This window comes from Gavia stellata, chromosome 35, assembly GCF_030936135.1.
Source record: "Gavia stellata isolate bGavSte3 chromosome 35, bGavSte3.hap2, whole genome shotgun sequence".
NCBI classification, from domain to species: domain Eukaryota; kingdom Metazoa; phylum Chordata; class Aves; order Gaviiformes; family Gaviidae; genus Gavia; species Gavia stellata.
This window is the reverse complement of record NC_082628.1, coordinates 618705-646583: the sequence shown is the minus strand read 5'-3', so window position 1 is coordinate 646583 and position 27879 is coordinate 618705. Positions and strand designations below refer to the sequence as shown.

The 27879-nt window shown below is 53.2% G+C and overlaps 2 protein-coding genes across 2 annotated transcripts; both read right to left on the bottom strand.

Moving 5' to 3' along the window:
* Positions 1 to 213: 213 nt before the first annotated feature.
* LOC132320334 (electroneutral sodium bicarbonate exchanger 1-like) lies at positions 214 to 11019 on the bottom strand. The gene is made up of 22 exons (XM_059832613.1): positions 11011 to 11019; positions 10614 to 10737; positions 9781 to 9909; positions 9197 to 9332; positions 8823 to 8983; positions 8539 to 8718; positions 8282 to 8370; positions 7992 to 8149; positions 7535 to 7622; positions 6883 to 7029; positions 6614 to 6705; positions 5931 to 6105; positions 5661 to 5794; positions 4802 to 5047; positions 4594 to 4699; positions 4079 to 4240; positions 3280 to 3393; positions 2770 to 2931; positions 1928 to 2179; positions 1220 to 1288; positions 499 to 672; positions 214 to 399 (listed from the first exon to the last, which is right to left on the bottom strand). Exons 1-22 carry the CDS (start codon positions 11017 to 11019, stop codon positions 214 to 216), a joined length of 3093 nt encoding a protein of 1030 aa, XP_059688596.1.
* A 3683-nt stretch (positions 11020 to 14702) lies between these two features.
* LOC132320333 (electroneutral sodium bicarbonate exchanger 1-like) lies at positions 14703 to 26615 on the bottom strand. Its single transcript, XM_059832612.1, has 24 exons — positions 26607 to 26615; positions 26210 to 26333; positions 25377 to 25505; positions 24793 to 24928; positions 24419 to 24579; positions 24135 to 24314; positions 23878 to 23966; positions 23588 to 23745; positions 23131 to 23218; positions 22479 to 22625; positions 22210 to 22301; positions 21527 to 21701; positions 21257 to 21390; positions 20394 to 20639; positions 20186 to 20291; positions 19671 to 19832; positions 18872 to 18985; positions 18362 to 18523; positions 17520 to 17771; positions 16812 to 16880; positions 16091 to 16264; positions 15854 to 15991; positions 15311 to 15411; positions 14703 to 14790 (listed from the first exon to the last, which is right to left on the bottom strand). The coding sequence occupies exons 1-24, from the start codon at positions 26613 to 26615 to the stop codon at positions 14703 to 14705; spliced, it is 3234 nt and encodes a 1077-aa protein (XP_059688595.1).
* Between the last annotated feature and the right edge of the window lie 1264 nt (positions 26616 to 27879).

Sequence of the window (27879 nt, the reverse complement as noted above, 5' to 3'; positions counted from 1 at the left end):
TGTTACGAGCCAATCTTTCCATCATCATCATCATCATCTGTTATTATAAATGACTCATTTAAAAAATTATACCTCTATTCAAGTGTTAAGCTCACTGCTCATTCAGGGAAAAAAAAGGTTAAGATGTGGGATCCAGGCTATTAGGATCTGTTTCTTTTGAGTTCTGATCTTGCCCCAACATGTAAAGACAAGCTGTGCTAGAAACAGGCAATCTCACAGCCCGAGGGAGATGTCCAGCCGCGAGCGCCCAGCAAGCGTTACCTCTTCTTCATTGGCTTCGTTTTTGGCACCGTCCAACTTCTTCTTCTTGCTCTCTGGCATAAGGTCATCCAGGAAGCTGAGCTCTCGCTTTGAGAAGCAGAAATCCATGGCTTTCCGGACAAATACAAGAGCCAAAACCTGCACGAAATAGAGGGAAGATGCGGTGAGGCCAGAGGTGGTGCTACATCTCACTCCAACGCGGCAAACATCCCTGTGCCGAGCGGCACCGCCTCTTACCATCATGGGAAAGACGATGGCGGCACGGGACACCTTGATGGCCCAGAGCAGGACGAGGCAGATCAGCTGGATCACGGTGAAGAAGTGCACCTTTCGCAAGGGGACGTGCCGCAGGTAGATGAAATCCGGCTGGTGTTTCGCCGGCATCCAAAACAGCTTCAAGCGATCGAAGAACTGCAAAGTCAAAGTGGAAAAGTTGCCACCTTGGGACTGCGGAAAGCTTCTGGCCCTCTTGAGACGTGGAGGGAGTTTTCAGGATCTCGCTCGCCATGAGAAACCGTGGATCCCACTATGCTCCTCCTGGGAGCAGCACCCATTTTCCCTTCGCTCCAGCTAGAAACCAGCTTGCCCGTGAGAGCTGCCCACCCACGTGCAATTATGCCACGTTATTCTATGATTAGCTTGTCTTGGCCCACTGAATCCCCCAGCAAGGATTTCCACCAGTGGTAGAAATTGCCTTCCCTGTGCACTCAACTCCCCCATTTTCACCTAACCAAACACTGGCCTGCCCTAACCTGTGTTTAAACAGGGAGCGCTCAACTTGCCCGGTCCTCCCAGCCCTATAGACCTCCTGTGCCTCCTCCAATCTTTTTCGTACACAAAATATTTTCATTGCTTGCTTTCCGAGAGGTTTTTTTCCCATGCCGCTGCTTTTTTCCTGCTTCTACGGAGATGAAATACCAGGCAGCGGACATGCTGCACGCTGTAAAAAAGTCCGTACCTGAATTTCTCCGAGCGACGACACGCCCATGTAGAGAAAGACGCCGTAAAGCACAGGCATTGGTATAAACTGAAAGAAAGAATGCAATCATTTATTTTTTTAAATTGCATTTTCAGTAGTACCACTCTCTTCTACAGGCACTGCCTCAAATTGCCTACAGCTTTCCAGTTTCCACAGGGTTAGAGACGTGTCGGATTTTAACCAGCAGAGCTTTTGTGCCTGCGAGTGAGCTAACGCTCTGCTTTAGGCTGAACGTTGGAGTTATCTTTCATCAGCAGAATCCTATCTTCCAGAAAGGTTGGAGGAAAACAGGCGACCATGCTACCATATGCCACGTTCTGTGACGGTAGAAAAACCTTTCTCCTTATTCTTGTAGCAACAAGCAAAAGCGACGTGCCTCCTCTTAGCCTAGCGAGGAGATTATCTTGTGGGAGGAACACGCAAGGAAGCCCATGGAGATGATTTCAGTGTGTTTAGCTACTGGAACGGCTGTGCTGAGGCATTTGGGGGAGCAAATTGCCATCGATAACGTGCTGAACGGCTGGAAAGCGTAAGCGAGGAGGCTGCTTCCCACTGTGGGTCAAGCCCCAAGGTTTGGGATCACCTCCTCCTCCACTCCACAGCTGCTTGGGCCTGGAGAGAGGGGACTGGTTTTGGGTAACCTCCAAAAAGCTCGTGGCTGTTGGGTGTTTTGCATTTTCCTCTTACCTTTAACACAGAAGTGAAGAAGACAGAGCAGCCCATGAGCACAAAGATCATGGAGCCAGTGACTCTCTGCTCTCGTATCCCCAGAAACTTGGGTTGTTCTCCTGGAGCTGCGCACTCAGACTCGACTTTGAGGCTATTCACGTGGGTGATGGACAGGACGGTGGCAGCCACAAACCAGGGCAGCCCCATCACGGAGCACACCCCGAGCATCACGGCCACCATGAAAAGGTCCAGGTGGTACCCACATCCTTTCTGCGGGAAGCAAAACAAGGAGATGAGCGTCCCACAGCACAAGAGCAAGGACAACGTCGCAAGTCAGGCTCAAACCCCGCTAGAGCGCAAGTCAACTTCTTGAGAATTTAAAACACGCCTCGGAAACAAATAAGGAGGTATCTGCTCTTTGTGCAAGCCCCTTGCATGAAAAGGTGGCAGGAGTTCAGACAAAGTGGATTTGGTTGTGCGATAGCTACTTCTCAAAAGAAAAAAAGAGACCGGGTTTTTTCCTTTATAAAGAAATTTCCACCACTTGCAAGTAGGATGTGACTCTGAGTTATCCCTGGCAGCGCGTCAACACAATTCGATCCCCCATCCACTGCTGACATTTTAAAACAAAACCACGCTTCTCTATTGCTCCAAGATTAATTTGCTCCTCTGAAAGGCTGCTCATCTGAACTCCCTGTCGTTTGCTCCCTGTGTCATCATTAATGCAGGAGAGCATCCTGCCACGCAGCCTGACGTTTTCCCAAACCAATGCCTTCCCAAAGCATTTGGAATAGGAGCTTCTCCCCGTACCTGCAGCCCGGAGTGGGTTGGGGATGGGCTCATCTCTTGCAGCCCCTTACCTTCAGCCTGTGCTCCTTCCTGTTCACAATAACAGCAGTGATCTGCTGGTCCATGAAGATCAAGATGGTGCAGAGCAGAGCTGGGATGAGCGCAGCCAACACCGTCCACCAAGGGTTGGGTCCTACGGGGCTGATGAACCACCCGCGGTCGTCTCTGGTAGGCTGCAACAAAGCACACACATCAGCATCATCTCCCAGCCCAGCCACCTCACTGGCTTTGCTTTTCCCCTCCATTCCCATGTCAGAGCACCTCCCAGCCCTGGCTTCACGTCACCCTGGGGTTCAGCACTGCCGCTGCCCTCTTTGCAAGCACCTACAGATACTTCTCCTGGAGGTATCTAGTTTTGGGGCTGTCTTCTCCTTTCCCGAAGGAAACAATGCGCTTGGAGGCAGAAGAGGAGATGGTCGCACCACCAGCATCTCCTCCGGACTCAGCCCTGTCCTGCCCCGGCATCACCTTGTGGCATCCCCAAGGGCTGAAACCAGCTCCCTGCCAAAACACCCCGTTACCTTGAACATATGGGGGACGTGGAGCTTCGGTGATGGGATCCCAATCATGAAGTCCATGAGCACCATGACGACGATGGTGAGGAAAACAGCAAAGTCGCTTACTGTGGACCGTACCTGGGGCAAGAAACCAGAGCTGAAGGGGGCGTCGCAAAGGGGGCCACAACATGACATGGAAAAGTGAGGGACGTCAACGCCATTAAGACCGGTTAACAAAACCCCTCCATGCTGAGGACATGCAGCCAAATCCCTTGGTTAGATACCGTTGCTGTGTTTGTGCCTGTGAGATCTGGTGCCAGGCAATACAAAATGTTTAATTAGGTGGAAAAGGGTTGTCTTAGTTGAAACCTTAAAAAAAAAAATAAAATTACAAAAGAAGGAAGCAGATGTCTGCCACGACAGCCACGCTCACAGCTAAAACGGGAATAAGGCACTGAGGCATCATTTGCTCCTCAAAAGGAAGAAATAGTGTCGTTTGCTATGGCAGCTCCTCAGCTGAATCAGCCTTCCCCTTGAGCACATAATGCACAGAAGGTGAAAAAAAGTAACTGTGGAAGACCTGATTTCCCACTGCCTGAGCAAGAGATGGCTCCAGGACAGGTCGCCAGGCAGGTGGGAAATGCTACGATCCTTTTGCGCTCATGGAAATGAGTGAGGGACGTCCACGCTGATGGAGAGCTTGGCCTTCAAGGTCAATGTTTCCCAGCTCGACCGAGTGGTGGCAAATACTGCTTAGTGCTCCAGGAAAGCCATTTTGGGAAATGAGCGTGGAGACTGCTGCTGGCCACTGTCTTCTACCTACTCTGGTTGGGAAGTATCGGCTGGTCTTAAACTTCTTCAGTAAGCTCGACAGCGCAAAGGTGGAGAAGAAGAGGATGCAGCACCAGAAGAGGACGTCAGGCGTGTAGGGGCCATTGGGTCCACAGGCAGGTCCTTGAAACTCTCCATGCAAATACCGACATTCCTGGAGAAACAGAGCATCAGGACACAAAGGCAGTGCACGTGCGGCAAGGAAACCTTGCATAACGAGGGGGTTATTTCTGCTGCCGGTCAGAAATATTGTCCTGCCACCGCGTTGAGGAGGCGGACAGTTATTACCCACGATGTTGGGCACAAGGTGGACTGGACAAGGTGGACTCTCCTTCCCAGGACCAAGCGGGTTAAAACCACCCATTAGATGTAAGCAATGACTTTTCAGAGCAGCACTAGCACAGCTGGAAGCCCATCACCACCTGAAGGGCTCCGACTTGTGCACCACGCGAATGCCCCTGGGCCCCGTGGCCGCGGCACGAGGAAGCAGTGGCTCGGGGCACTTACGGTCACCGTGAGGTTTTCCCAGGCGATGCCAGACACGTTGATCTTGTTGCTCTCCCAGAAACGCAGGGTTTCATTGCTGGGATGCATCGGTGCCTCACACTTACAGCTGGGAGGAGAGAAGCCAAGACACGGGTAAGGGAGAGGCGATGCAGGTGCAGCCCTGAGCTCCTGCCAAGGGGCAGGGGCGTTTTAGGAGGAAAAAACCCACTAGTCGATGGTGAGGAAGTCGAGCTGGCTGTGCATGTGCACAGGGTAGGTCTCCCGCAGGTGACTCAGCTTCTCTAGAGCCTCGTAGATGAAGATGAGGCAGATGAGGGAGGCGAAGGCTTCTTCGGTGAAGCGGGTGATGTAGCACACCAAAGAGCTGGCGTCGGTGGCCACCAGCACGATGCAGAAGAAGGCGGTCCACAGCCCGATGCATGCCCGCAGAGAGAGATAGGAGAGCGTGTACTCCCTGGGAAACCAAAATAAAACCAAGGGTGGAAAGGCCAGCAAGAGGCTCCAAGTTGGGGCTTAATGATAAATTTAAATTGCAATAAGGGTGGTTCATCTCACATCGAAGTCATCACAGCAGAAGGACTGTCATGGAAAATACCCATTTCACATGAAAAACTCCTACTTTTTCAATGAAATCATCCAAACTCACAACATTTCAGCAGTAGACTATTTGGCTACCTGAGCAAACTGTATTTCCACTTCCAGCAACAATCAGGCTAAAAAGTGCCTTGTTTTGTACTCAGAGGGAAGCAAATCTTCCCCCATTCCCAAACCAGAGTGATTTGTCTCCTCTTCCTTGTGCAGCCTATCTTGGGCATCCACATCCTTGTGGTTTCTCCTCCTCCAGCTGCTTCGCTTTAAGCCCAAAACCCCCTAAAACATCCATCCTTCAGAGAGCCAGGGCTCTCGCACCATCACATACTAAAGCAGCAGCGTGCAGCATCTGTGACACACAAGACAACTTCAATCGAACAACTGCCGCTGAGAGAAATGAAAGACAAACATCTTTTCTCCATCCCCGCTGCCTTCTGAAGGCTCTCACAGCACCCGGCCGCAGCAACCGGCCTTACTTGCAGAATTTGTAGAGGATCTTCTCAAAGACGAGCACGGGTCCGGTGCTGCCGAGGATGGTGAGAGGTTGGCCAGCAAAGAGGGAAAACACCACGCCGGTCATGGAGGCGCCCAGCAGCGACTCCATGGCACTCTGTCCGGGGAAGAGAGGCAGCAGTGAGTACAGAAAGCATTAGGGGGAAAAAAAACCCAGAGCAAACTCACTGCAGCAAGGACTTTTGCATGAGTTTTATCCTCCCCCGTGCCACCCAACAGAGAGAGCTGCTCACTATGTGGCCATCGGTCGCCTCCCCCAGCAGTCCCCCAAAGGTGATGACAGGGGACATGCAGGCACAGTAGAGGAAGAGGAAGGACGCCAGACACTGCAGCCTCAGACCATCCCGAAAGTCGCTCCAGAACCACGGGGCTTTTCGCTTCACATCCAGGATCAAACCTCCAAAGAGCCTGGAAGAAGGACAAAATAGAGACAGTTCTCCTGCAAGACCACATGGACTTTTCTTGGCTGCAGAAGGGCAATCACAAGCATGGAGTAATTTTCAGTGCTGAAAAGAAGCCGTCTCCTTCTCCCTTTTTACACCCACTAGAAACTGAGGCACGCCAAAATGCCCTCCAACAACAAAAATAAAAAGAAGAAAAAAGAAAAAACAAGACCTAACCTGAGAGCCCATCCCCTCTTACTGCAACACTCCCTTGCTCTGAGAAGCAGCAGAGCTCTACCTGGAGGTATTTGCACATCTGCTTCCACCCCAAATCAAGAAAACCTGTGTGCACTGATGCTGTGGCTGAGCCCAGCTGCCCACATCTCCCACCTGCCCAGCCCAGGGACCCAGCTGGGCATGTGGAGCCCCTTCACTGAACCAAAAAACCCCAAAAACCTGCTCAAAGGCAAGGTGCATGCTCAGATTTGGGAGGCAAGCAGAAAAAAAACACCCCAAACTATCAAAGCTTGCACCTTCCCGTCCGCTCCAGTTCAGGACCGCTGTGCTTCTCCGGCTCACTGTCAGAAGCACTGTCATCGAGAGCTCCTGGCATCTTCCTTTTTTCCTGTTCAAATGGAAATAAGAAAGACAGCTATTTGTAACCACTGGCTTGTTTTGCTTCTGGTCTGGCCATGTGACTGTGTCAAACAGGGACCTGGTGAATCTGGAGCCCTGAACAGCATCCCCAGCTGCCTGCCGTCCTGCCCGTCCCCCTCGCGCCTCCCTCCGCCGCAGCACCCACCTGCGAAGGGACGTTTTTCGGGGGCTCGATTCGGATCGATGGATCCCACTCTCCAGGCGGCAAGACCGTGACCTGATCCAGAAACTCATCGATGCCGGCCACGAGGTCAGCCCGGTTCTTGGCTTTATAGGCGACATCATGGAAAACCTGCCCGTAGGAGACAACCTGCTCAGAGGACAACCCATCTCGCATGCCCTAAGCAGTGCAATAAGCACTTGGCTAAACGCAAGATAATTCCCCCCAAATTTCCTGCTGGCAATGGCAGGAAGTATTCCCCCAAAAGGAAAAATCTGTCCATCGTGTTCCTTGTAATCCTCTCCTCCACGAGGCCCCCCATCCCCCATGGCACACCGCAGCCTGTTGCTTAAAGAGGACAAGTTTTACTGGCCCTGGCAATGCCACCACTGGGGACAGCGTGCTGGGGACCCCGGGGAGAAGGACGAGGTGCAGGATGCACCCCGGGTGGGATTTCAGCCTCCAGGATGTGGGGGGATGCAAACGTGCGTGTTTGCTTTGGGGTGCGAACGAAGGGTGGGCTATTTGGAGAGCTGCCGGCAGCGGGGACAGCAAACGCTCTTCCTCACTACTACAGAGACAGGGAGAGGTGAAGAAAGCCAAAAATGACCCAGAGATATCCCTTCTCACGTCGCACCTCATCCGTCATGATAGTAGCCATGGACCTGCCGATCTCATGGTACTGATGGGCTTTTCCTTCTGGTCCAAGCAAAACAAACAGGAACCTGGGCAAGACAAACAAAAGGAGAGAGACGAACGTGTCATGGCTCAAAGAGCACCCAAGGAAATCCCTGGCAGCTCCCAGCCCAGAGCACGGCTCGAGAGGGGACACGGAGGCTCACCGACTCCGGTGATGAATTGGAAATTCATCAAAACCCATCGCAAATTTCATTTTGGGGCCAACTCTCATTCACGTTGGCCAATGGGTTTAAAAGCTACAGCAGGGAAGGGGGAAATGAAGGCAAGGAGACGTGGCTGGCAGAAACGTGCTGGCTCCCACTGGCCTTGTTCCCTTGGGATGCCAAACTGATGCATGCCAGCTGATGTTTTGTTGGGGGGGTTTGAAATAAAAACTTTGTGCTTCTCGTTCAGACCTTGTTGGGATGGGAACTTCCGTCATGCCCGAGAGGAGGACAGCCGGGGTCAGGCGGACAAATGCCACGATGGGCTGGCGAAGGAAATCCAGCTCTCCTACGAGCACGTTGGACGCTTCAGCCCCTCTGGGAATTTTCTTCATGAAGTGCAGCTCCGCCTGGGCACGGCAAGCCATTTTCAGGCAATTACCCCAAAAGCAAAGCCCACAGCACCCTGCAGCTCCCTCTGCAGCCAAGGTTGCAACAGCAAATTCGGCCCTGAAGGCCTAAGAAAGCTATGAGTGTCTCACCTTGCTTAAATCCGTTGTGCTGGTCTCATGGTTCACCCCATTTTTAGCTTCCACAGTGGTGGGAGAAGGATGAGGGGTAAGTGTTTGAGCTGGTAGAAAAAAGAAAGACACTCAGAAAGACGGACAAGGAGCAATTGGGATGCTTCTCCTTTGCTAGGACAAACCTAATGGGGCCAAAGCCCTGCAGAAACCCTCATCTGCTGCCAAAGCCCTGCAGAAACCTTCACCGGGTGCCAAAGCCCTGCAGGAACCCTCACCTGGCTTGTCGAGGAGGTGCAGGTCCGACCCCTTCTTGCTCACATCAGCAAACGAGCGGAGAAGGCTGTTTCTTTTCTTCTCGTTCTGATGGTGGTGCTTCTTCAAAAGAACTTCTCCAATTTTTGCCCGCGTGCGCTCGTCAAACTCCGTGAGCTGTTCTTGCTGGCCCAGGATCAGATCTGAGCATGGCACAGGAAAATGAGGCAGGGTTTGATCTGGGAAGGAAGGGCACAGCGGCGAGCCAAGCTCGACCGTTCCCGGAGGGACGCGGCACCCACAGTACCTGCGATCTCTTCGATGCTGTTGGCACTAATGTCCAGCAGCACCGTGCCATTGATGATGCAGCTCCTCAGCTCAAAGAGGCTGTGCAAGGACAGCGTGGCCACATAGGGCTTGCTCCAGCGCTCGCCGCCGTCTTCCACGTCCTCCTCAAACTTCAGCCACCTGCGGACATCGGGTGCTGTCAGCCCCATTGCAAGGAAACAGCCCCAGCTCTCCAACCCCTTTAACAGAGCTACAGGTAGCAAGAGGAGACGGCTCCTCGCATCGGCACCTACAGCTGCAAAAGCTTCGCGTCCTGCGGAGCGGAAAGCAGAGCCCGCGTGCACTGCTGGCGCAGGGACTCCTCTCCCACCACAGCCGGCAGCAGGGATTTACCTTGCCGTTTCCTTCCACTCGGCATCTTCGCCCTCTTTCACGCAGATCTCATCCAGCTCGGTGAACAAGGCGTGAGGGACATGCTGCTCGTCCTCCTTGGTCCTGAGGATGAACTGCACCCGCTGGGACGGGGTGCCTGGGGGCAGAACACAGAGACCCGTCCCGTTACCACGCTCGAATATGGCCCATCACGCTCACATGCAAAGCGGGCATCAGATCGGCACCAGTTCAGCCACAAATATTGGGCCGGCCCCTCTCCCCTGGCTCTGTTGGGGCTTGCACAGAGCCACGGAGAAGGAGAAGCATCTATTCCACCCCTGCACAAGGATGGGCAGCTTTCCTTCCCCACATTTCCATTTTTAAAGCAGGCATCCCGCTGAGGAAGATGAGCCTAAATCCATTATACATTTAACTACCTCAAAAAAAAAAGATGAAAGTTTTGAAAAAGAGGGTCTTGTTAAATAATGCCACTTTCCCTCGGAAGAACAGCAAGTCACTCAAACTAGCCACATGGACCTGCTTGCAGAAGACCCCAGCGCCCATGTAGCCCCAAGGAGTTTAGTGAACGGGGTGGCGGGACTTACAGTGGTAGCCCCGCTCCGTCGGGGCACAGTCCTCCTCCTGTTCCCGATGCTTCTGCTTGTGGGGTCGGTGATGCCGGTGGCATTGCCCCACCAGCGGCATCTGCACGCCGGCGTACAGGGTCCGGTGGCCTGCAAAAAAGCAGCATTTGCATCACTCGCGATATTGGGGAGATGGATGACGCAGACACCACGGTTAAATCAGTGCAGCCGTCCCAGGAGGAAACACCAGTTTTGTTTTCACTGGATCCCTGAATGTCACAGACCTCTCCTTTTTTCCAAGCCTGTTTTACTCGAACTTTGCAACAACAGAGCAACAACAAGTGATGGCTCCCCCAAAAGTGCCCTGAAAGCATCCAACGTCTTCTCAAATTCCAGCTTGGGCTGGCCAACACTCAGCCTTGCTCATTAAGCAGTGACAGAAGGGAATTCTTTTTAAAATCTTTGTATGGCACAAGGCGACAAGAGAAGATCCAATCAGTCCCATGATAAGGAACTCCAGAAGAAAAGAAGAAAAGCACAGCCTCGCGCCTGCAGCTGTCCAATTATTCTCCAGACCTCTCCAAGCCAGGAGCAGCCTCTGCGAGTAAACAAGCCGTGAATTATCCAGCCCCATGGCTAAAGCTCACACCGTGACCTCCGCGGGGGCTTTTTCCCTCTGTTGAAAAGCCGTAATATTAAAACACGTGAAAATAACTGTGCTGCTTTATTAAGAAGCACGGCACGTTTTGCTGCACATGATGTCACACCGAGTGAGGGACATTGTAGGGACTTTGTGCAACGGGAAAAGGCGCCGGGCTGGTGGCCCCTCTACCAGCATCTCAGCAGAGACTCACCTTCCAACTCCTCCTTCTCATAGTGAATCTTGGCACCGTTGCTCCTTCTCCCCTGGTCAATCAGTGCCTCCTCGTCATGCCTCTGTTTAGCAATGAGAAGAAGGTAAAAGTTGGGGCTGGGCGTCTAGAGCTCCCTTGCGTCCTGCCGGCAAGTCTCCTTCTCTCTTAGACACCGTTTTGCCTCCGTGCTGCGACCAGGGACGCTAAACCTGCCCCTGGCAGCCCTCCCCAGTGCAAAGCATCTCCCCCTGCCCATCCTTCTGCCCTCCAGGGAAATGCCAATGGGATTTCGGGGAGAGTTTTCCCCCTGTTTGGGGGATGCTCAGCCCTTCGGCTGTGCTACCTGTAACTCTTCCAGAAGTGTCATTTTGTAAGCCCCGTTCTGGTTCATCCTCACGTCGGTCATCGGTTTGGGAGGATAATTGAACCTCCAGATCAATCAGGGGGCCAGAGTCCCCCGGGACACCTGGACAGCTCTCACCGAGAGGAGCTCAGTGGCACCCAGTGTGCACCAACTCCAGAGACACAACAAGTGACCGTTTATGGCATCACAATCGGTGATGCGTATCCAGGCAGTTATTTAAAGCCACGCACCCCAGGACTCTTCCCGCTTGGAAAACTTAGTGGATGGGGAGAAACCAGCTCTGTTTTGGGCAAAAACTAGCCGGAATAGAGAAAAGGGGTGTAAATGCCGCATCCTGCTGGGCCAAAAGGCATAAGCAGCGTTTGGGTGTATTTAAAAGCACAAGCTGCCAAAATAGGAGTGAGGTGCAAAGCCTTGGGGAAAATACGCCTTACGGGGCAAAATACACATTAGGAGGAAACATAGGAGGAAACAGGACAAGTGAGCACCTCCGGCTCTGCGGCAAGATGCTCTCAGCGTCCCATGGCCCTTCTGTTGCAGCATCCTCGAAATCGCGGCAAGCCTTGCGCGGAGATGCCACCGAAGGAAAGGGCCCCGCTCAGAACTCACTCGGTCCCGGTTAGGCCACTCAAATGGACTCGGAGCGCTTATTTTGTTGAGGAAATTGCTGGAGGAGTTAAGGGTTTCGTAGAGCTGTGGGGTTGCGGACCTGTGGCCTTGGGATGGGATGGAGCAGGAAGGGGAGAAGCCTCCGGAAAGCAGTTTATCCCATCCCAGCATGGGCACCAGCACTTGCAAATGCTTTGCCTTCCCTCTCTGTCCTTCTCCGCTGCTGAGAGGTGCCTACAAAACATCACATTGTCAAAACTGGGCTGGGCAAGGGGATGCCGAGCTTTGCATCGCTCACTTTGGAGTTTTGGAGCAGCCAGAGTTGTTCCGCTTAGCACTATTTCCTAAGCACAAAGCTCTGGCTGGTTGCTTCGAAGCTGCTTTTGTTGGGAGGCTGAAAGCAGTAATTGCTTGTAAAACTGAAATCGGAAATCACTGGAGCAAAGGAGGAAGGTCCGACTTTTCGGGGAACGGTTCTCTTTGCAGAAGGTGAGTGCCTTTTCCTCCCTTCTGTACTACCAACCTCTGAAGAAATCAAACCAGAGTAATGAGTGCTTGCTGACAGGCACCCAGCAGTCTGGTTTTCAGCAAATAAAGGGTGACGATTGGGCAGCCTCACTATTACAATGTGCCTCGTTCTTCTGTATTTGTCCAGACGAGCTCCCTTCTGGCTCTCTACCAGCCCACGCAGGGACATTGCCATGTCCCCCCCAGGATTTCTCGGCTGTCTCAGCCCAGAGACGGGCTGCACGGGGACGTGGCGGGGCAGAGTCAGGAGGGGGCCATGCTTCGGGCACGGTGCTGAGCCCCACTCCACGCTGGCGGCTGCGTGGCAGGAAAAGCCTTTGGGGACCTTCTGCCGTGAACCTCAACATCAGCTCTCCATCCTGGAGCTGGAGGAGGTTGAGCGAAACCTCGGGGCAGCACCACGCTCCCTCCCAGGAGCAGCAAGCAGGGACCAGGGCGGAGGCACGAACCCACCGCAGCCGAGCAAGACGTCGGGCAAATGATATGGGACGGGATAGTGCATATACCTGATGTCAGGAACAAGCCTGGCCGGGCTTGGCAGACCCCCTGAAACCCAAAATTATTTCTATGGATTTATTACGGCTTTTCTGGAGGATGCTCCACACAGTGAAGTACTTTGCAGGACACAGCCCCTGCCCTGGCCACCTCCTGCAGGGAGGCTGCCAGATGCCACCACGTGCATTAAACCACCTTTTCTCCCCCCATCCTTCCCTCCTGAGCAGATGGCAGTCGTACGAATCCCAAAGCACCCAAAGCTTCGCCTCCAACACCAAGCGGCACTCGGAAGGCACCTTCACCACTCTTAGGGATTTACCCACGCCGGCCACCCTAACAGGGGCCGACCCTGGGATCCCGCTGAGAAGGCAGAGTCCCAGGGAAGGTTTCCCATCCCTCTTTGAGGAGTTCTCGGGTGACAGCTCGAGCTGGCTGCCTCCGGAGAGGGACCCCTACCCCCACTCATGCCCCCCAATTATACCTGTACCACCCAGCACCCCATCCCCAGGTCCAACCTGGAGGCCGAGCCCTTAATTCTCCCAGAGGGACATCACCTTCCCTTGGCTTCCAGCTCCGGCCTGGGGCTCTTCCCCAGCCTCTCCCTCCACTTACTCCAAACCCCACCCTCAGCACAGCCCCACACACACTCCCCTCCTCCTTCCTCTGACCTCTCTCTTCCTTAATCCTTTCCTCACCTCCAGCACACTATACAGAGGGAGCCAGACGCACCACCTCCTCCACTGACTTCCCTGGCCAGGCGGGGACACGGTTGGAAAAATACTTTGGAATACCCGGAGCTGCTCAGCTCTTGCGGCCTAAGGCTTCAACTCCTTCAGCTGCTTCCGCCTCCCTTTTCTCGGGAACCGCTCCCGCGGCGCTGCAGGACAGCAGCTGTCCCCTCCGACAGTCACCATGCCACGCTGGCAAAAGTCAACCTACAGCTTGCAAAACCCCATCCCGTAAAAGCCGTCTGATTTTGGCCCTGCTTGGGGATGTACCCCTTTCTTCCTTACAGAGCAATTCTGTAGTTTCTTTTCCCCACCCGTTTGCAAGGAGCAACAACTTGCCCTTGGCATTTGGGGTTGGCTTCATGCACGAACAGGCTCCCGCAGAGGATGGGACAAGCCGATGGCAGGAGGGCTCGTGCACCCGTCCCAGCTGGGCACGAGGCACCAGTTGCAGACGCCGAGAGCCTGGAGCACGTGCTGAGCCCACAGCAAGATGCAGGGCTGCAAGGGGACCTTTTCTTCTGGCTTGTCCTCTCCTCCCAGGCTCCACGGCCAGCCGACTCGACCGCATCTGCCTGAGGTGACACCACAGCCCAACGACCCCCCGCCCCAAAACCTCAAGAGAGCACGAGAGCCATCTCTGCTTCACAGCTTCTTCCTGCATAGCGGCAGGGGAAGGGAGAAGGAAAAGGCATCTTGCCGCTTTCCTCCCGGCTCATCCCACCCTGCGAGAGAAGAGACTTTGCAAGGACAGGGGAGAAGAAAAAACTACAGAGTGCCAGGGAGGTAAAAGGAAGGAAAACAGCACTGAATGATAAAGCGGCAGCAGTCCCTCTACCACTACAAACCCACACCACCACACGCACGTACACACGGGAACTTCACGACACCGAACTCCCATTGACTGGCACGTACACCTCAGTTTGCTGGTCTAGAGATACTGAATGCCTGAAGCACACCAAGGAGAACTGAAAACATCGACATGGCTTTAATGGGAATCCTCCAACTGGAAAACAGCGGTATCTCCCCGTCTCTGCGTTGGCACGTCCCTGAGTCACGTTCTCACTCCTCCCCTTCAAAGCCGAGGCTCCTAAATAGCAAAACTGGGGGGAAAAAAGACAAAAAGAGGGAGAGCACCATCAGTGGAAGACCTGCTGGCTGCTGCTGGTTCAACCCTGTTCGTGGGACCACCCCGGCAGTGACGAGCTGGTTTGCATGCCACGGTCCTCGCTGCCTGTTCCCAAGGACGGGCCGTTTGCTCGGTACTGCCTGCCGAAGCACGGGAAAACTGTAGGCATGCGCCGTCGCTTGCAGAGGAGCACGGTCACGTTCACATGCAATCCTTTACCTCTTTCCTCCCCGGATTCAGACTGTTTCTGTGTTCATAGTGAGAGCCTTCCACACGCTCGTTTTCAACACTTCCTCCGAGATATTAATCTCGCAAGGATCAGTCCTGCAATAAATATTTTACAGAGCAATCCGTGACTACGGGAACTGATGCCACCAAGTGCGTTAGCATCAGCAAGAGGAACAGCGGGGCCCCGAGAATCCAAGCTCAGCATAAGCACGGCAGGTTTTGCTGGATGAGGAGTTTTGCGAGGCAAGCCTGAGAGCTGCAGAGCTACAGCTCCGTGCAAAGGCTCTTGCGGGCGTTTAGCCCTGGAGTGGGCTCCTAAGCCACTGCTGGTACAGATCATGCCTGCAACCCCTCGTTTTTACGTATGAGGATCTCCAGCTACCCTAAAGTCACTGAGGATGCGACTTTTTGGGGTCAGATGGGAGTTGTGCAGCCACTCTGCTTGGAGGCAGAGCCCTGCGATCCCCTCCTGCAGCCCTGCCCGTAGATGTGATTTTCCCACCAAGCTGACTGCTGCTTTCTATGGGACGCTCAAGAAAGATGCAAGTGGAAAAAACTGTGCCAAACACCTTCCAACTAATCTTGCCGGGGGTCCTGGCACTTGGTGGGGCTTTACCTGTCCCTGCTTTGCTTTGGTGTATCCAAGTTGCTGGTCTTGCCCAGTTTCAGCAGAACTGAACCGGCAGCAGCAGCAGCTTCCATCATTTTCGGGGACTCCTGACGGAAAAAAGGGACAAATCAAGTTCTCTGTCTTGGATCCAAGTGGAAAAAACCTGAACACCCAGCAAAAACATTGCATGCTGCCCTCTCCTTCTGACTCGTGGCACCTTTAGCTATTAGCGCAGCAGGGTAAAGACCTTTCACTCTGAATTTTTTGGGGGGGGGGGGTTAAAAACACTGTTACGAGCCAATCTTTCCATCATCATCATCATCATCTGTTATTATAAATGACTCATTTAAAAAATTATACCTCTATTCAAGTGTTAAGCTCACTGCTCATTCAGGGAAAAAAAAGGTTAAGATGTGGGATCCAGGCTATTAGGATCTGTTTCTTTTGAGTTCTGATCTTGCCCCAACATGTAAAGACAAGCTGTGCTAGAAACAGGCAATCTCACAGCCCGAGGGAGATGTCCAGCCCCGAGCGCCCAGCAAGCGTTACCTCTTCTTCATTGGCTTCGTTTTTGGCACCGTCCAACTTCTTCTTCTTGCTCTCTGGCATAAGGTCATCCAGGAAGCTGAGCTCTCGCTTTGAGAAGCAGAAATCCATGGCTTTCCGGACAAATACAAGAGCCAAAACCTGCACGAAATAGAGGGAAGATGCGGTGAGGCCAGAGGTGGTGCTACATCTCACTCCAACGCGGCAAACATCCCTGTGCCGAGCGGCACCGCCTCTTACCATCATGGGAAAGACGATGGCGGCACGGGACACCTTGATGGCCCAGAGCAGGACGAGGCAGATCAGCTGGATCACGGTGAAGAAGTGCACCTTTCGCAAGGGGACGTGCCGCAGGTAGATGAAATCCGGCTGGTGTTTCGCCGGCATCCAAAACAGCTTCAAGCGATCGAAGAACTGCAAAGTCAAAGTGGAAAAGTTGCCACCTTGGGACTGCGGAAAGCTTCTGGCCCTCTTGAGACGTGGAGGGAGTTTTCAGGATCTCGCTCGCCATGAGAAACCGTGGATCCCACTATGCTCCTCCTGGGAGCAGCACCCATTTTCCCTTCGCTCCAGCTAGAAACCAGCTTGCCCGTGAGAGCTGCCCACCCACGTGCAATTATGCCACGTTATTCTATGATTAGCTTGTCTTGGCCCACTGAATCCCCCAGCAAGGATTTCCACCAGTGGTAGAAATTGCCTTCCCTGTGCACTCAACTCCCCCATTTTCACCTAACCAAACACTGGCCTGCCCTAACCTGTGTTTAAACAGGGAGCGCTCAACTTGCCCGGTCCTCCCAGCCCTATAGACCTCCTGTGCCTCCTCCAATCTTTTTCGTACACAAAATATTTTCATTGCTTGCTTTCCGAGAGGTTTTTTTCCCATGCCGCTGCTTTTTTCCTGCTTCTACGGAGATGAAATACCAGGCAGCGGACATGCTGCACGCTGTAAAAAAGTCCGTACCTGAATTTCTCCGAGCGACGACACGCCCATGTAGAGAAAGACGCCGTAAAGCACAGGCATTGGTATAAACTGAAAGAAAGAATGCAATCATTTATTTTTTTAAATTGCATTTTCAGTAGTACCACTCTCTTCTACAGGCACTGCCTCAAATTGCCTACAGCTTTCCAGTTTCCACAGGGTTAGAGACGTGTCGGATTTTAACCAGCAGAGCTTTTGTGCCTGCGAGTGAGCTAACGCTCTGCTTTAGGCTGACCGTTGGAGTTATCTTTCATCAGCAGAATCCTATCTTCCAGAAAGGTTGGAGGAAAACAGGCGACCATGCTACCATATGCCACGTTCTGTGACGGTAGAAAAACCTTTCTCCTTATTCTTGTAGCAACAAGCAAAAGCGACGTGCCTCCTCTTAGCCTAGCGAGGAGATTATCTTGTGGGAGGAACACGCAAGGAAGCCCATGGAGATGATTTCAGTGTGTTTAGCTACTGGAACGGCTGTGCTGAGGCATTTGGGGGAGCAAATTGCCATCGATAACGTGCTGAACGGCTGGAAAGCGTAAGCGAGGAGGCTGCTTCCCACTGTGGGTCAAGCCCCAAGGTTTGGGATCACCTCCTCCTCCGCTCCACAGCTGCTCGGGCCTGGAGAGAGGGGACTGGTTTTGGGTAACCTCCAAAAAGCTCGTGGCTGTTGGGTGTTTTGCATTTTCCTCTTACCTTTAACACAGAAGTGAAGAAGACAGAGCAGCCCATGAGCACAAAGATCATGGAGCCAGTGACTCTCTGCTCTCGTATCCCCAGAAACTTGGGTTGTTCTCCTGGAGCTGCGCACTCAGACTCGACTTTGAGGCTATTCACGTGGGTGATGGACAGGACGGTGGCAGCCACAAACCAGGGCAGCCCCATCACGGAGCACACCCCGAGCATCACGGCCACCATGAAAAGGTCCAGGTGGTACCCACATCCTTTCTGCGGGAAGCAAAACAAGGAGATGAGCGTCCCACAGCACAAGAGCAAGGACAACGTCGCAAGTCAGGCTCAAACCCCGCTAGAGCGCAAGTCAACTTCTTGAGAATTTAAAACACGCCTCGGAAACAAATAAGGAGGTATCTGCTCTTTGTGCAAGCCCCTTGCATGAAAAGGTGGCAGGAGTTCAGACAAAGTGGATTTGGTTGTGCGATAGCTACTTCTCAAAAGAAAAAAAGAGACCGGGTTTTTTCCTTCATAAAGAAATTTCCACCACTTGCAAGTAGGATGTGACTCTGAGTTATCCCTGGCAGCGCGTCAACACAATTCGATCCCCCATCCACTGGTGACATTTTAAAACAAAACCACGCTTCTCTATTGCTCCAAGATTAATTTGCTCCTCTGAAAGGCTGCTCATCTGAACTCCCTGTCGTTTGCTCCCTGTGTCATCATTAATGCAGGAGAGCATCCTGCCACGCAGCCTGACGTTTTCCCAAACCAATGCCTTCCCAAAGCATTTGGAATAGGAGCTTCTCCCCGTGCCTGCAGCCCGGAGTGGGTTGGGGATGGGCTCATCTCTTGCAGCCCCTTACCTTCAGCCTGTGCTCCTTCCTGTTCACAATAACAGCAGTGATCTGCTGGTCCATGAAGATCAAGATGGTGCAGAGCAGAGCTGGGATGAGCGCAGCCAACACCGTCCACCAAGGGTTGGGTCCTACGGGGCTGATGAACCACCCGCGGTCGTCTCTGGTAGGCTGCAACAAAGCACACACATCAGCATCATCTCCCAGCCCAGCCACCTCACTGGCTTTGCTTTTCCCCTCCATTCCCATGTCAGAGCACCTCCCAGCCCTGGCTTCACGTCACCCTGGGGTTCAGCACTGCCGGTGCCCTCTTTGCAAGCACCTACAGATACTTCTCCTGGAGGTATCTAGTTTTGGGGCTGTCTTCTCCTTTCCCGAAGGAAACAATGCGCTTGGAGGCAGAAGAGGAGATGGTCGCACCACCAGCATCTCCTCCGGACTCAGCCCTGTCCTGCCCCGGCATCACCTTGTGGCATCCCCAAGGGCTGAAACCAGCTCCCTGCCAAAACACCCCGTTACCTTGAACATATGGGGGACGTGGAGCTTCGGTGATGGGATCCCAATCATGAAGTCCATGAGCACCATGACGACGATGGTGAGGAAAACAGCAAAGTCGCTTACTGTGGACCGTACCTGGGGCAAGAAACCAGAGCTGAAGGGGGCGTCGCAAAGGGGGCCACAACATGACATGGAAAAGTGAGGGACGTCAACGCCATTAAGACCGGTTAACAAAACCCCTCCATGCTGAGGACATGCAGCCAAATCCCTTGGTTAGATACCGTTGCTGTGTTTGTGCCTGTGAGATCTGGTGCCAGGCAATACAAAATGTTTAATTAGGTGGAAAAGGGTTGTCTTAATTGAAACCTTAAAAAAAAAAATAAAATTACAAAAGAAGGAAGCAGATGTCTGCCACGACAGCCACGCTCACAGCTAAAACGGGAATAAGGCACTGAGGCATCATTTGCTCCTCAAAAGGAAGAAATAGTGTCGTTTGCTATGGCAGCTCCTCAGCTGAATCAGCCTTCCCCTTGAGCACATAATGCACAGAAGGTGAAAAAAAGTAACTGTGGAAGACCTGATTTCCCACTGCCTGAGCAAGAGATGGCTCCAGGACAGGTCGCCAGGCAGGTGGGAAATGCTACGATCCTTTTGCGCTCATGGAAATGAGTGAGGGACGTCCACGCTGATGGAGAGCTTGGCCTTCAAGGTCAACGTTTCCCAGCTCGACCGAGTGGTGGCAAATACTGCTTAGTGCTCCAGGAAAGCCATTTTGGGAAATGAGCGTGGAGACTGCTGCTGGCCACCGTCTTCTACCTACTCTGGTTGGGAAGTATCGGCTGGTCTTAAACTTCTTCAGTAAGCTCGACAGCACAAAGGTGGAGAAGAAGAGGATGCAGCACCAGAAGAGGACGTCAGGCGTGTAGGGGCCATTGGGTCCACAGGCAGGTCCTTGAAACTCTCCATGCAAATACCGACATTCCTGGAGAAACAGAGCATCAGGACACAAAGGCAGTGCACGTGCGGCAAGGAAACCTTGCATAACGAGGGGGTTATTTCTGCTGCCGGTCAGAAATATTGTCCTGCCACCGCGTTGAGGAGGCGGACAGTTATTACCCACGATGTTGGGCACAAGGTGGACTGGACAAGGTGGACTCTCCTTCCCAGGACCAAGCGGGTTAAAACCACCCATTAGATGTAAGCAATGACTTTTCAGAGCAGCACTAGCACAGCTGGAAGCCCATCACCACCTGAAGGGCTCCGACTTGCGCACCACGCGAATGCCCCTGGACCCCGTGGCCGCGGCACGAGGAAGCAGTGGCTCGGGGCACTTACGGTCACCGTGAGGTTTTCCCAGGCGATGCCAGACACGTTGATCTTGTTGCTCTCCCAGAAACGCAGGGTTTCATTGCTGGGATGCGTCGGTGCCTCACACTTACAGCTGGGAGGAGAGAAGCCAAGACACGGGTAAGGGAGAGGCGATGCAGGTGCAGCCCTGAGCTCCTGCCAAGGGGCAGGGGCGTTTTAGGAGGAAAAAACCCACTAGTCGATGGTGAGGAAGTCGAGCTGGCTGTGCATGTGCACAGGGTAGGTCTCCCGCAGGTGACTCAGCTTCTCTAGAGCCTCGTAGATGAAGATGAGGCAGATGAGGGAGGCGAAGGCTTCTTCGGTGAAGCGGGTGATGTAGCACACCAAAGAGCTGGCGTCGGTGGCCACCAGCACGATGCAGAAGAAGGCGGTCCACAGCCCGATGCATGCCCGCAGAGAGAGATAGGAGAGCGTGTACTCCCTGGGAAACCAAAATAAAACCAAGGGTGGAAAGGCCAGCAAGAGGCTCCAAGTTGGGGCTTAATGATAAATTTAAATTGCAATAAGGGTGGTTCATCTCACATCGAAGTCATCACAGCAGAAGGACTGTCATGGAAAATACCCATTTCACATGAAAAACTCCTACTTTTTCAATGAAATCATCCAAACTCACAACATTTCAGCAGTAGACTATTTGGCTACCTGAGCAAACTGTATTTCCACTTCCAGCAACAATCAGGCTAAGAAGTGCCTTGTTTTGTACTCAGAGGGAAGCAAATCTTCCCCCATTCCCAAACCAGAGTGATTTGTCTCCTCTTCCTTGTGCAGCCCATCTTGGGCATCCACATCCTTGTGGTTTCTCCTCCTCCAGCTGCTTCGCTTTAAGCCTAAAACCCCCAAATGACCCCATCCATCCTTCAGAGAGCCAGGGCTCTCGCACCATCACATACTAAAGCAGCAGCGTGCAGCATCTGTGACACACAAGACAACTTCAATCGAACAACTGCCGCTGAGAGAAATGAAAGACAAACATCTTTTCTCCATCCCCGCTGCCTTCTGAAGGCTCTCACAGCACCCGGCCGCAGCAACCAGCCTTACTTGCAGAATTTGTAGAGGATCTTCTCAAAGACGAGCACGGGTCCGGTGCTGCCGAGGATGGTGAGAGGTTGGCCAGCAAAGAGGGAAAACACCACGCCGGTCATGGAGGCGCCCAGCAGCGACTCCATGGCACTCTGTCCGGGGAAGAGAGGCAGCAGTGAGTACAGAAAGCATTAGGGGGAAAAAAAACCCAGAGCAAACTCACTGCAGCAAGGACTTTTGCATGAGTTTTATCCTCCCCCGTGCCACCCAACAGAGAGAGCTGCTCACTATGTGGCCATCGGTCGCCTCCCCCAGCAGTCCCCCAAAGGTGATGACAGGGGACATGCAGGCACAGTAGAGGAAGAGGAAGGACGCCAGACACTGCAGCCTCAGACCATCCCGAAAGTCGCTCCAGAACCACGGGGCTTTTCGCTTCACATCCAGGATCAAACCTCCAAAGAGCCTGGAAGAAGGACAAAATAGAGACAGTTCTCCTGCAAGACCACATGGACTTTTCTTGGCTGCAGAAGGGCAATCACAAGCATGGAGTAATTTTCAGTGCTGAAAAGAAGCCGTCTCCTTCTCCCTTTTTACACCCACTAGAAACTGAGGCACGCCAAAATGCCCTCCAACAACAAAAATAAAAAGAAGAAAAAAGAAAAAACAAGACTTAACCTGAGAGCCCATCCCCTCTTATTGCAACACTCCCTTGCTCTGAGAAGCAGCAGAGCTCTACCTGGAGGTATTTGCACATCTGCTTCCACCCCAAATCAAGAAAACCTGTGTGCACTGATGCTGTGGCTGAGCCCAGCTGCCCACATCTCCCACCTGCCCAGCCCAGGGACCCAGATGGGCATGTGGAGCCCCTTCACTGAACCAAAAAACCCCAAAAACCTGCTCAAAGGCAAGGTGCATGCTCAGATTTGGGAGGCAAGCAGAAAAAAAACACCCCAAACTATCAAAGCTTGCACCTTCCCGTCCGCTCCAGTTCAGGACCGCTGTGCTTCTCTGGCTCACTGTCAGAAGCACTGTCATCGAGAGCTCCTGGCATCTTCCTTTTTTCCTGTTCAAATGGAAATAAGAAAGACAGCTATTTGTAACCACTGGCTTGTTTTGCTTCTGGTCTGGCCATGTGACTGTGTCAAACAGGGACCTTGTGAATCTGGAGCCCTGAACAGCATCCCCAGCTGCCTGCCGTCCTGCCCGTCCCCCTCGCGCCTCCCTCCGCCGCAGCACCCACCTGCGAAGGGACGTTTTTCGGGGGCTCGATTCGGATCGATGGATCCCACTCTCCAGGCGGCAAGACCGTGACCTGATCCAGAAACTCATCGATGCCGGCCACGAGGTCAGCCCGGTTCTTGGCTTTATAGGCGACGTCATGGAAAACCTGCCCGTAGGAGACAACCTGCTCAGAGGACAACCCATCTCGCATGCCCTAAGCAGTGCAATAAGCACTTGGCTAAACGCAAGATAATTTCCCCCAAATTTCCTGCTGGCAATGGCAGGAAGTATTCCCCCAAAAGGAAAAATCTGTCCATCGTGTTCCTTGTAATCCTCTCCTCCACGAGGCCCCCCATCCCCCATGGCACACCGCAGCCTGTTGCTTAAAGAGGACAAGTTTTACTGGCCCTGGCAATGCCACCACTGGGGACAGCGTGCTGGGGACCCCGGGGAGAAGGACGAGGTGCAGGATGCACCCCGGGTGGGATTTCAGCCTCCAGGATGTGGGGGGATGCAAACGTGCGTGTTTGCTTTGGGGTGCGAACGAAGGGTGGGCTATTTGGAGAGCTGCCGGCAGCGGGGACAGCAAATGCTCTTCCTCACTACTACAGAGACAGGGAGAGGTGAAGAAAGCCAAAAATGACCCAGAGATATCCCTTCTCACGTCGCACCTCATCCGTCATGATAGTAGCCATGGACCTGCCGATCTCATGGTACTGATGGGCTTTTCCTTCTGGTCCAAGCAAAACAAACAGGAACCTGGGCAGGACAAACAAAAGGAGAGAAACGAACGTGTCATGGCTCAAAGAGCACCCAAGGAAATCCCTGGCAGCTCCCAGCCCAGAGCACGGCTCGAGAGGGGACACGGAGGCTCACCGACTCCGGTGATGAATTGGAAATTCATCAAAACCCATCGCAAATTTCATTTTGGGGCCAACTCTCATTCACGTTGGCCAATGGGTTTAAAAGCTACAGCAGGGAAGGGGGAAATGAAGGCAAGGAGACGTGGCTGGCAGAAACGTGCTGGCTCCCGCTGGCCTTGTTCCCTTGGGATGCCAAACTGATGCATGCCAGCTGATGTTTTGTTGGGGGGGTTTGAAATAAAAACTTTGTGCTTCTCGTTCAGACCTTGTTGGGATGGGAACTTCCGTCATGCCCGAGAGGAGGACAGCCGGGGTCAGGCGGACAAATGCCATGATGGGCTGGCGAAGGAAATCCAGCTCTCCTACGAGCACGTTGGACGCTTCAGCCCCGCTGGGAATTTTCTTCATGAAGTGCAGCTCCGCCTGGGCACGACAAGCCATTTTCAGGCAATTACCCCAAAAGCAAAGCCCACAGCACCCTGCAGCTCCCTCTGCAGCCAAGGTTGCAACAGCAAATTCGGCCCTGAAGGCCTAAGAAAGCTATGAGTGTCTCACCTTGCTTAAATCCGTTGTGCTGGTCTCATGGTTCACCCCATTTTTAGCTTCCACAGTGGTGGGAGAAGGATGAGGGGTAAGTGTTTGAGCTGGTAGAAAAAAGAAAGACACTCAGAAAGACGGACAAGGAGCAATTGGGATGCTTCTCCTTTGCTAGGACAAACCTAATGGGGCCAAAGCCCTGCAGAAACCCTCATCTGCTGCCAAAGCCCTGCAGAAACCTTCACCGGGTGCCAAAGCCCTGCAGGAACCCTCACCTGGCTTGTCGAGGAGGTGCAGGTCCGACCCCTTCTTGCTCACATCAGCAAACGAGCGGAGAAGGTTGTTTCTTTTCTTCTCGTTCTGATGGTGGTGCTTCTTCAAAAGAACTTCTCCAATTTTTGCCCGCGTGCGCTCGTCAAACTCCGTGAGCTGTTCTTGCTGGCCCAGGATCAGATCTGAGCATGGCACAGGAAAATGAGGCAGGGTTTGATCTGGGAAGGAAGGGCACAGCGGCGAGCCAAGCTCGACCGTTCCCGGAGGGACGCGGCACCCACAGTACCTGCGATCTCTTCGATGCTGTTGGCACTAATGTCCAGCAGCACCGTGCCATTGATGATGCAGCTCCTCAGCTCAAAGAGGCTGTGCAAGGACAGCGTGGCCACATAGGGCTTGCTCCAGCGCTCGCCGCCGTCTTCCACGTCCTCCTCAAACTTCAGCCACCTGCGGACATCGGGTGCTGTCAGCCCTATTGCAAGGAAACAGCCCCAGCTCTCCAACCCCTTTAACAGAGCTACAGGTAGCAAGAGGAGACGGCTCCTCGCATCAGCACCTACAGCTGCAAAAGCTTCGCGTCCTGCGGAGCGGAAAGCAGAGCCCGCGTGCACTGCTGGCGCAGGGACTCCTCTCCCACCACAGCCGGCAGCAGGGATTTACCTTGCCGTTTCCTTCCACTCGGCATCTTCGCCCTCTTTCACGCAGATCTCATCCAGCTCGGTGAACAAGGCGTGAGGGACATGCTGCTCGTCCTCCTTGGTCCTGAGGATGAACTGCACCCGCTGGGACGGGGTGCCTGGGGGCAGAACACAGAGACCCGTCCCGTTACCACGCTCGAATATGGCCCATCACGCTCACATGCAAAGCGGGCATCAGATCGGCACCAGTTCAGCCACAAATATTGGGCCGGCCCCTCTCCCCTGGCTCTGTTGGGGCTTGCACAGAGCCACGGAGAAGGAGAAGCATCTATTCCACCCCTGCACAAGGATGGGCAGCTTTCCTTCCCCACATTTCCATTTTTAAAGCAGGCATCCCGCTGAGGAAGATGAGCCTAAATCCATTATACATTTAACTACCTCAAAAAAAAAAGATGAAAGTTTTGAAAAAGAGGGTCTTGTTAAATAATGCCACTTTCCCTCGGAAGAACAGCAAGTCACTCAAACTAGCCACATGGACCTGCTTGCAGAAGACCCCAGCGCCCATGTAGCCCCAAGGAGTTTAGTGAACGGGGTGGCGGGACTTACAGTGGTAGCCCCGCTCCGTCGGGGCACAGTCCTCCTCCTGTTCCCGATGCTTCTGCTTGTGGGGTCGGTGATGCCGGTGGCATTGCCCCACCAGCGGCATCTGCACGCCGGCGTACAGGGTCCGGTGGCCTGCAAAAAAGCAGCATTTGCATCACTCGCGATATTGGGGAGATGGATGACGCAGACACCACGGTTAAATCAGTGCAGCCGTCCCAGGAGGAAACACCAGTTTTGTTTTCACTGGATCCCTGAATGTCACAGACCTCTCCTTTTTTCCAAGCCTGTTTTACTCGAACTTTGCAACAACAGAGCAACAACAAGTGATGGCTCCCCCAAAAGTGCCCTGAAAGCATCCAACGTCTTCTCAAATTCCAGCTTGGGCTGGCCAACACTCAGCCTTGCTCATTAAGCAGTGACAGAAGGGAATTCTTTTTAAAATCTTTGTATGGCACAAGGCGACAAGAGAAGATCCAATCAGTCCCATGATAAGGAACTCCAGAAGAAAAGAAGAAAAGCACAGCCTCGCGCCTGCAGCTGTCCAATTATTCTCCAGACCTCTCCAAGCCAGGAGCAGCCTCTGCGAGTAAACAAGCCGTGAATTATCCAGCCCCATGGCTAAAGCTCACACCGTGACCTCCGCGGGGGCTTTTTCCCTCTGTTGAAAAGCCGTAATATTAAAACACGTGAAAATAACTGTGCTGCTTTATTAAGAAGCACGGCACGTTTTGCTGCACATGATGTCACACCGAGTGAGGGACATTGTAGGGACTTTGTGCAACGGGAAAAGGCGCCGGGCTGGTGGCCCCTCTACCAGCATCTCAGCAGAGACTCACCTTCCAACTCCTCCTTCTCATAGTGAATCTTGGCACCGTTGCTCCTTCTCCCCTGGTCAATCAGTGCCTCCTCGTCATGCCTCTGTTTAGCAATGAGAAGAAGGTAAAAGTTGGGGCTGGGCGTCTAGAGCTCCCTTGCGTCCTGCCGGCAAGTCTCCTTCTCTCTTAGACACCGTTTTGCCTCCGTGCTGCGACCAGGGACGCTAAACCTGCCCCTGGCAGCCCTCCCCAGTGCAAAGCATCTCCCCCTGCCCATCCTTCTGCCCTCCAGGGAAATGCCAATGGGATTTCGGGGAGAGTTTTCCCCCTGTTTGGGGGATGCTCAGCCCTTCGGCTGTGCTACCTGTAACTCTTCCAGAAGTGTCATTTTGTAAGCCCCGTTCTGGTTCATCCTCACGTCGGTCATCGGTTTGGGAGGATAATTGAACCTCCAGATCAATCAGGGGGCCAGAGTCCCCCGGGACACCTGGACAGCTCTCACCGAGAGGAGCTCAGTGGCACCCAGTGTGCACCAACTCCAGAGACACAACAAGTGACCGTTTATGGCATCACAATCGGTGATGCGTATCCAGGCAGTTATTTAAAGCCACGCACCCCAGGACTCTTCCCGCTTGGAAAACTTAGTGGATGGGGAGAAACCAGCTCTGTTTTGGGCAAAAACTAGCCGGAATAGAGAAAAGGGGTGTAAATGCCGCATCCTGCTGGGCCAAAAGGCATAAGCAGCGTTTGGGTGTATTTAAAAGCACAAGCTGCCAAAATAGGAGTGAGGTGCAAAGCCTTGGGGAAAATACGCCTTACGGGGCAAAATACACATTAGGAGGAAACATAGGAGGAAACAGGACAAGTGAGCACCTCCGGCTCTGCGGCAAGATGCTCTCAGCGTCCCATGGCCCTTCTGTTGCAGCATCCTCGAAATCGCGGCAAGCCTTGCGCGGAGATGCCACCGAAGGAAAGGGCCCCGCTCAGAACTCACTCGGTCCCGGTTAGGCCACTCAAATGGACTCGGAGCGCTTATTTTGTTGAGGAAATTGCTGGAGGAGTTAAGGGTTTCGTAGAGCTGTGGGGTTGCGGACCTGTGGCCTTGGGATGGGATGGAGCAGGAAGGGGAGAAGCCTCCGGAAAGCAGTTTATCCCATCCCAGCATGGGCACCAGCACTTGCAAATGCTTTGCCTTCCCTCTCTGTCCTTCTCCGCTGCTGAGAGGTGCCTACAAAACATCACATTGTCAAAACTGGGCTGGGCAAGGGGATGCCGAGCTTTGCATCGCTCACTTTGGAGTTTTGGAGCAGCCAGAGTTGTTCCGCTTAGCACTATTTCCTAAGCACAAAGCTCTGGCTGGTTGCTTCGAAGCTGCTTTTGTTGGGAGGCTGAAAGCAGTAATTGCTTGTAAAACTGAAATCGGAAATCACTGGAGCAAAGGAGGAAGGTCCGACTTTTCGGGGAACGGTTCTCTTTGCAGAAGGTGAGTGCCTTTTCCTCCCTTCTGTACTACCAACCTCTGAAGAAATTAAACCAGAGTAATGAGTGCTTGCTGACAGGCACCCAGCAGTCTGGTTTTCAACAAATAAAGGGTGACGATTGGGCAGCCTCACTATTACAATGTGCCTCATTCTTCTGTATTTGTCCAGACGAGCTCCCTTCTGGCTCTCTACCAGCCCACGCAGGGACAT

Excerpts from the sequence above, each read along its gene's own strand:
- LOC132320334 (XM_059832613.1), bottom strand. Across the intron at positions 6,706-6,882 it reads CGAAAAACGTCCCTTCGCAG|GAAAAAAGGAAGATGCCAGG; the intron begins GTGGGTGCTGCG and ends CCATTTGAACAG. Across the intron at positions 5,048-5,660 it reads ATCCTCTACAAATTCTGCAA|GGAGTACACGCTCTCCTATC; the intron begins GTAAGGCCGGTT and ends TTGGTTTCCCAG.
- LOC132320333 (XM_059832612.1), bottom strand. Across the intron at positions 19,833-20,185 it reads GGGAAAACCTCACGGTGACC|GAATGTCGGTATTTGCATGG; the intron begins GTAAGTGCCCCG and ends CTGTTTCTCCAG. Across the intron at positions 16,881-17,519 it reads TCTTCACTTCTGTGTTAAAG|TTTATACCAATGCCTGTGCT; the intron begins GTAAGAGGAAAA and ends TCTTTCTTTCAG.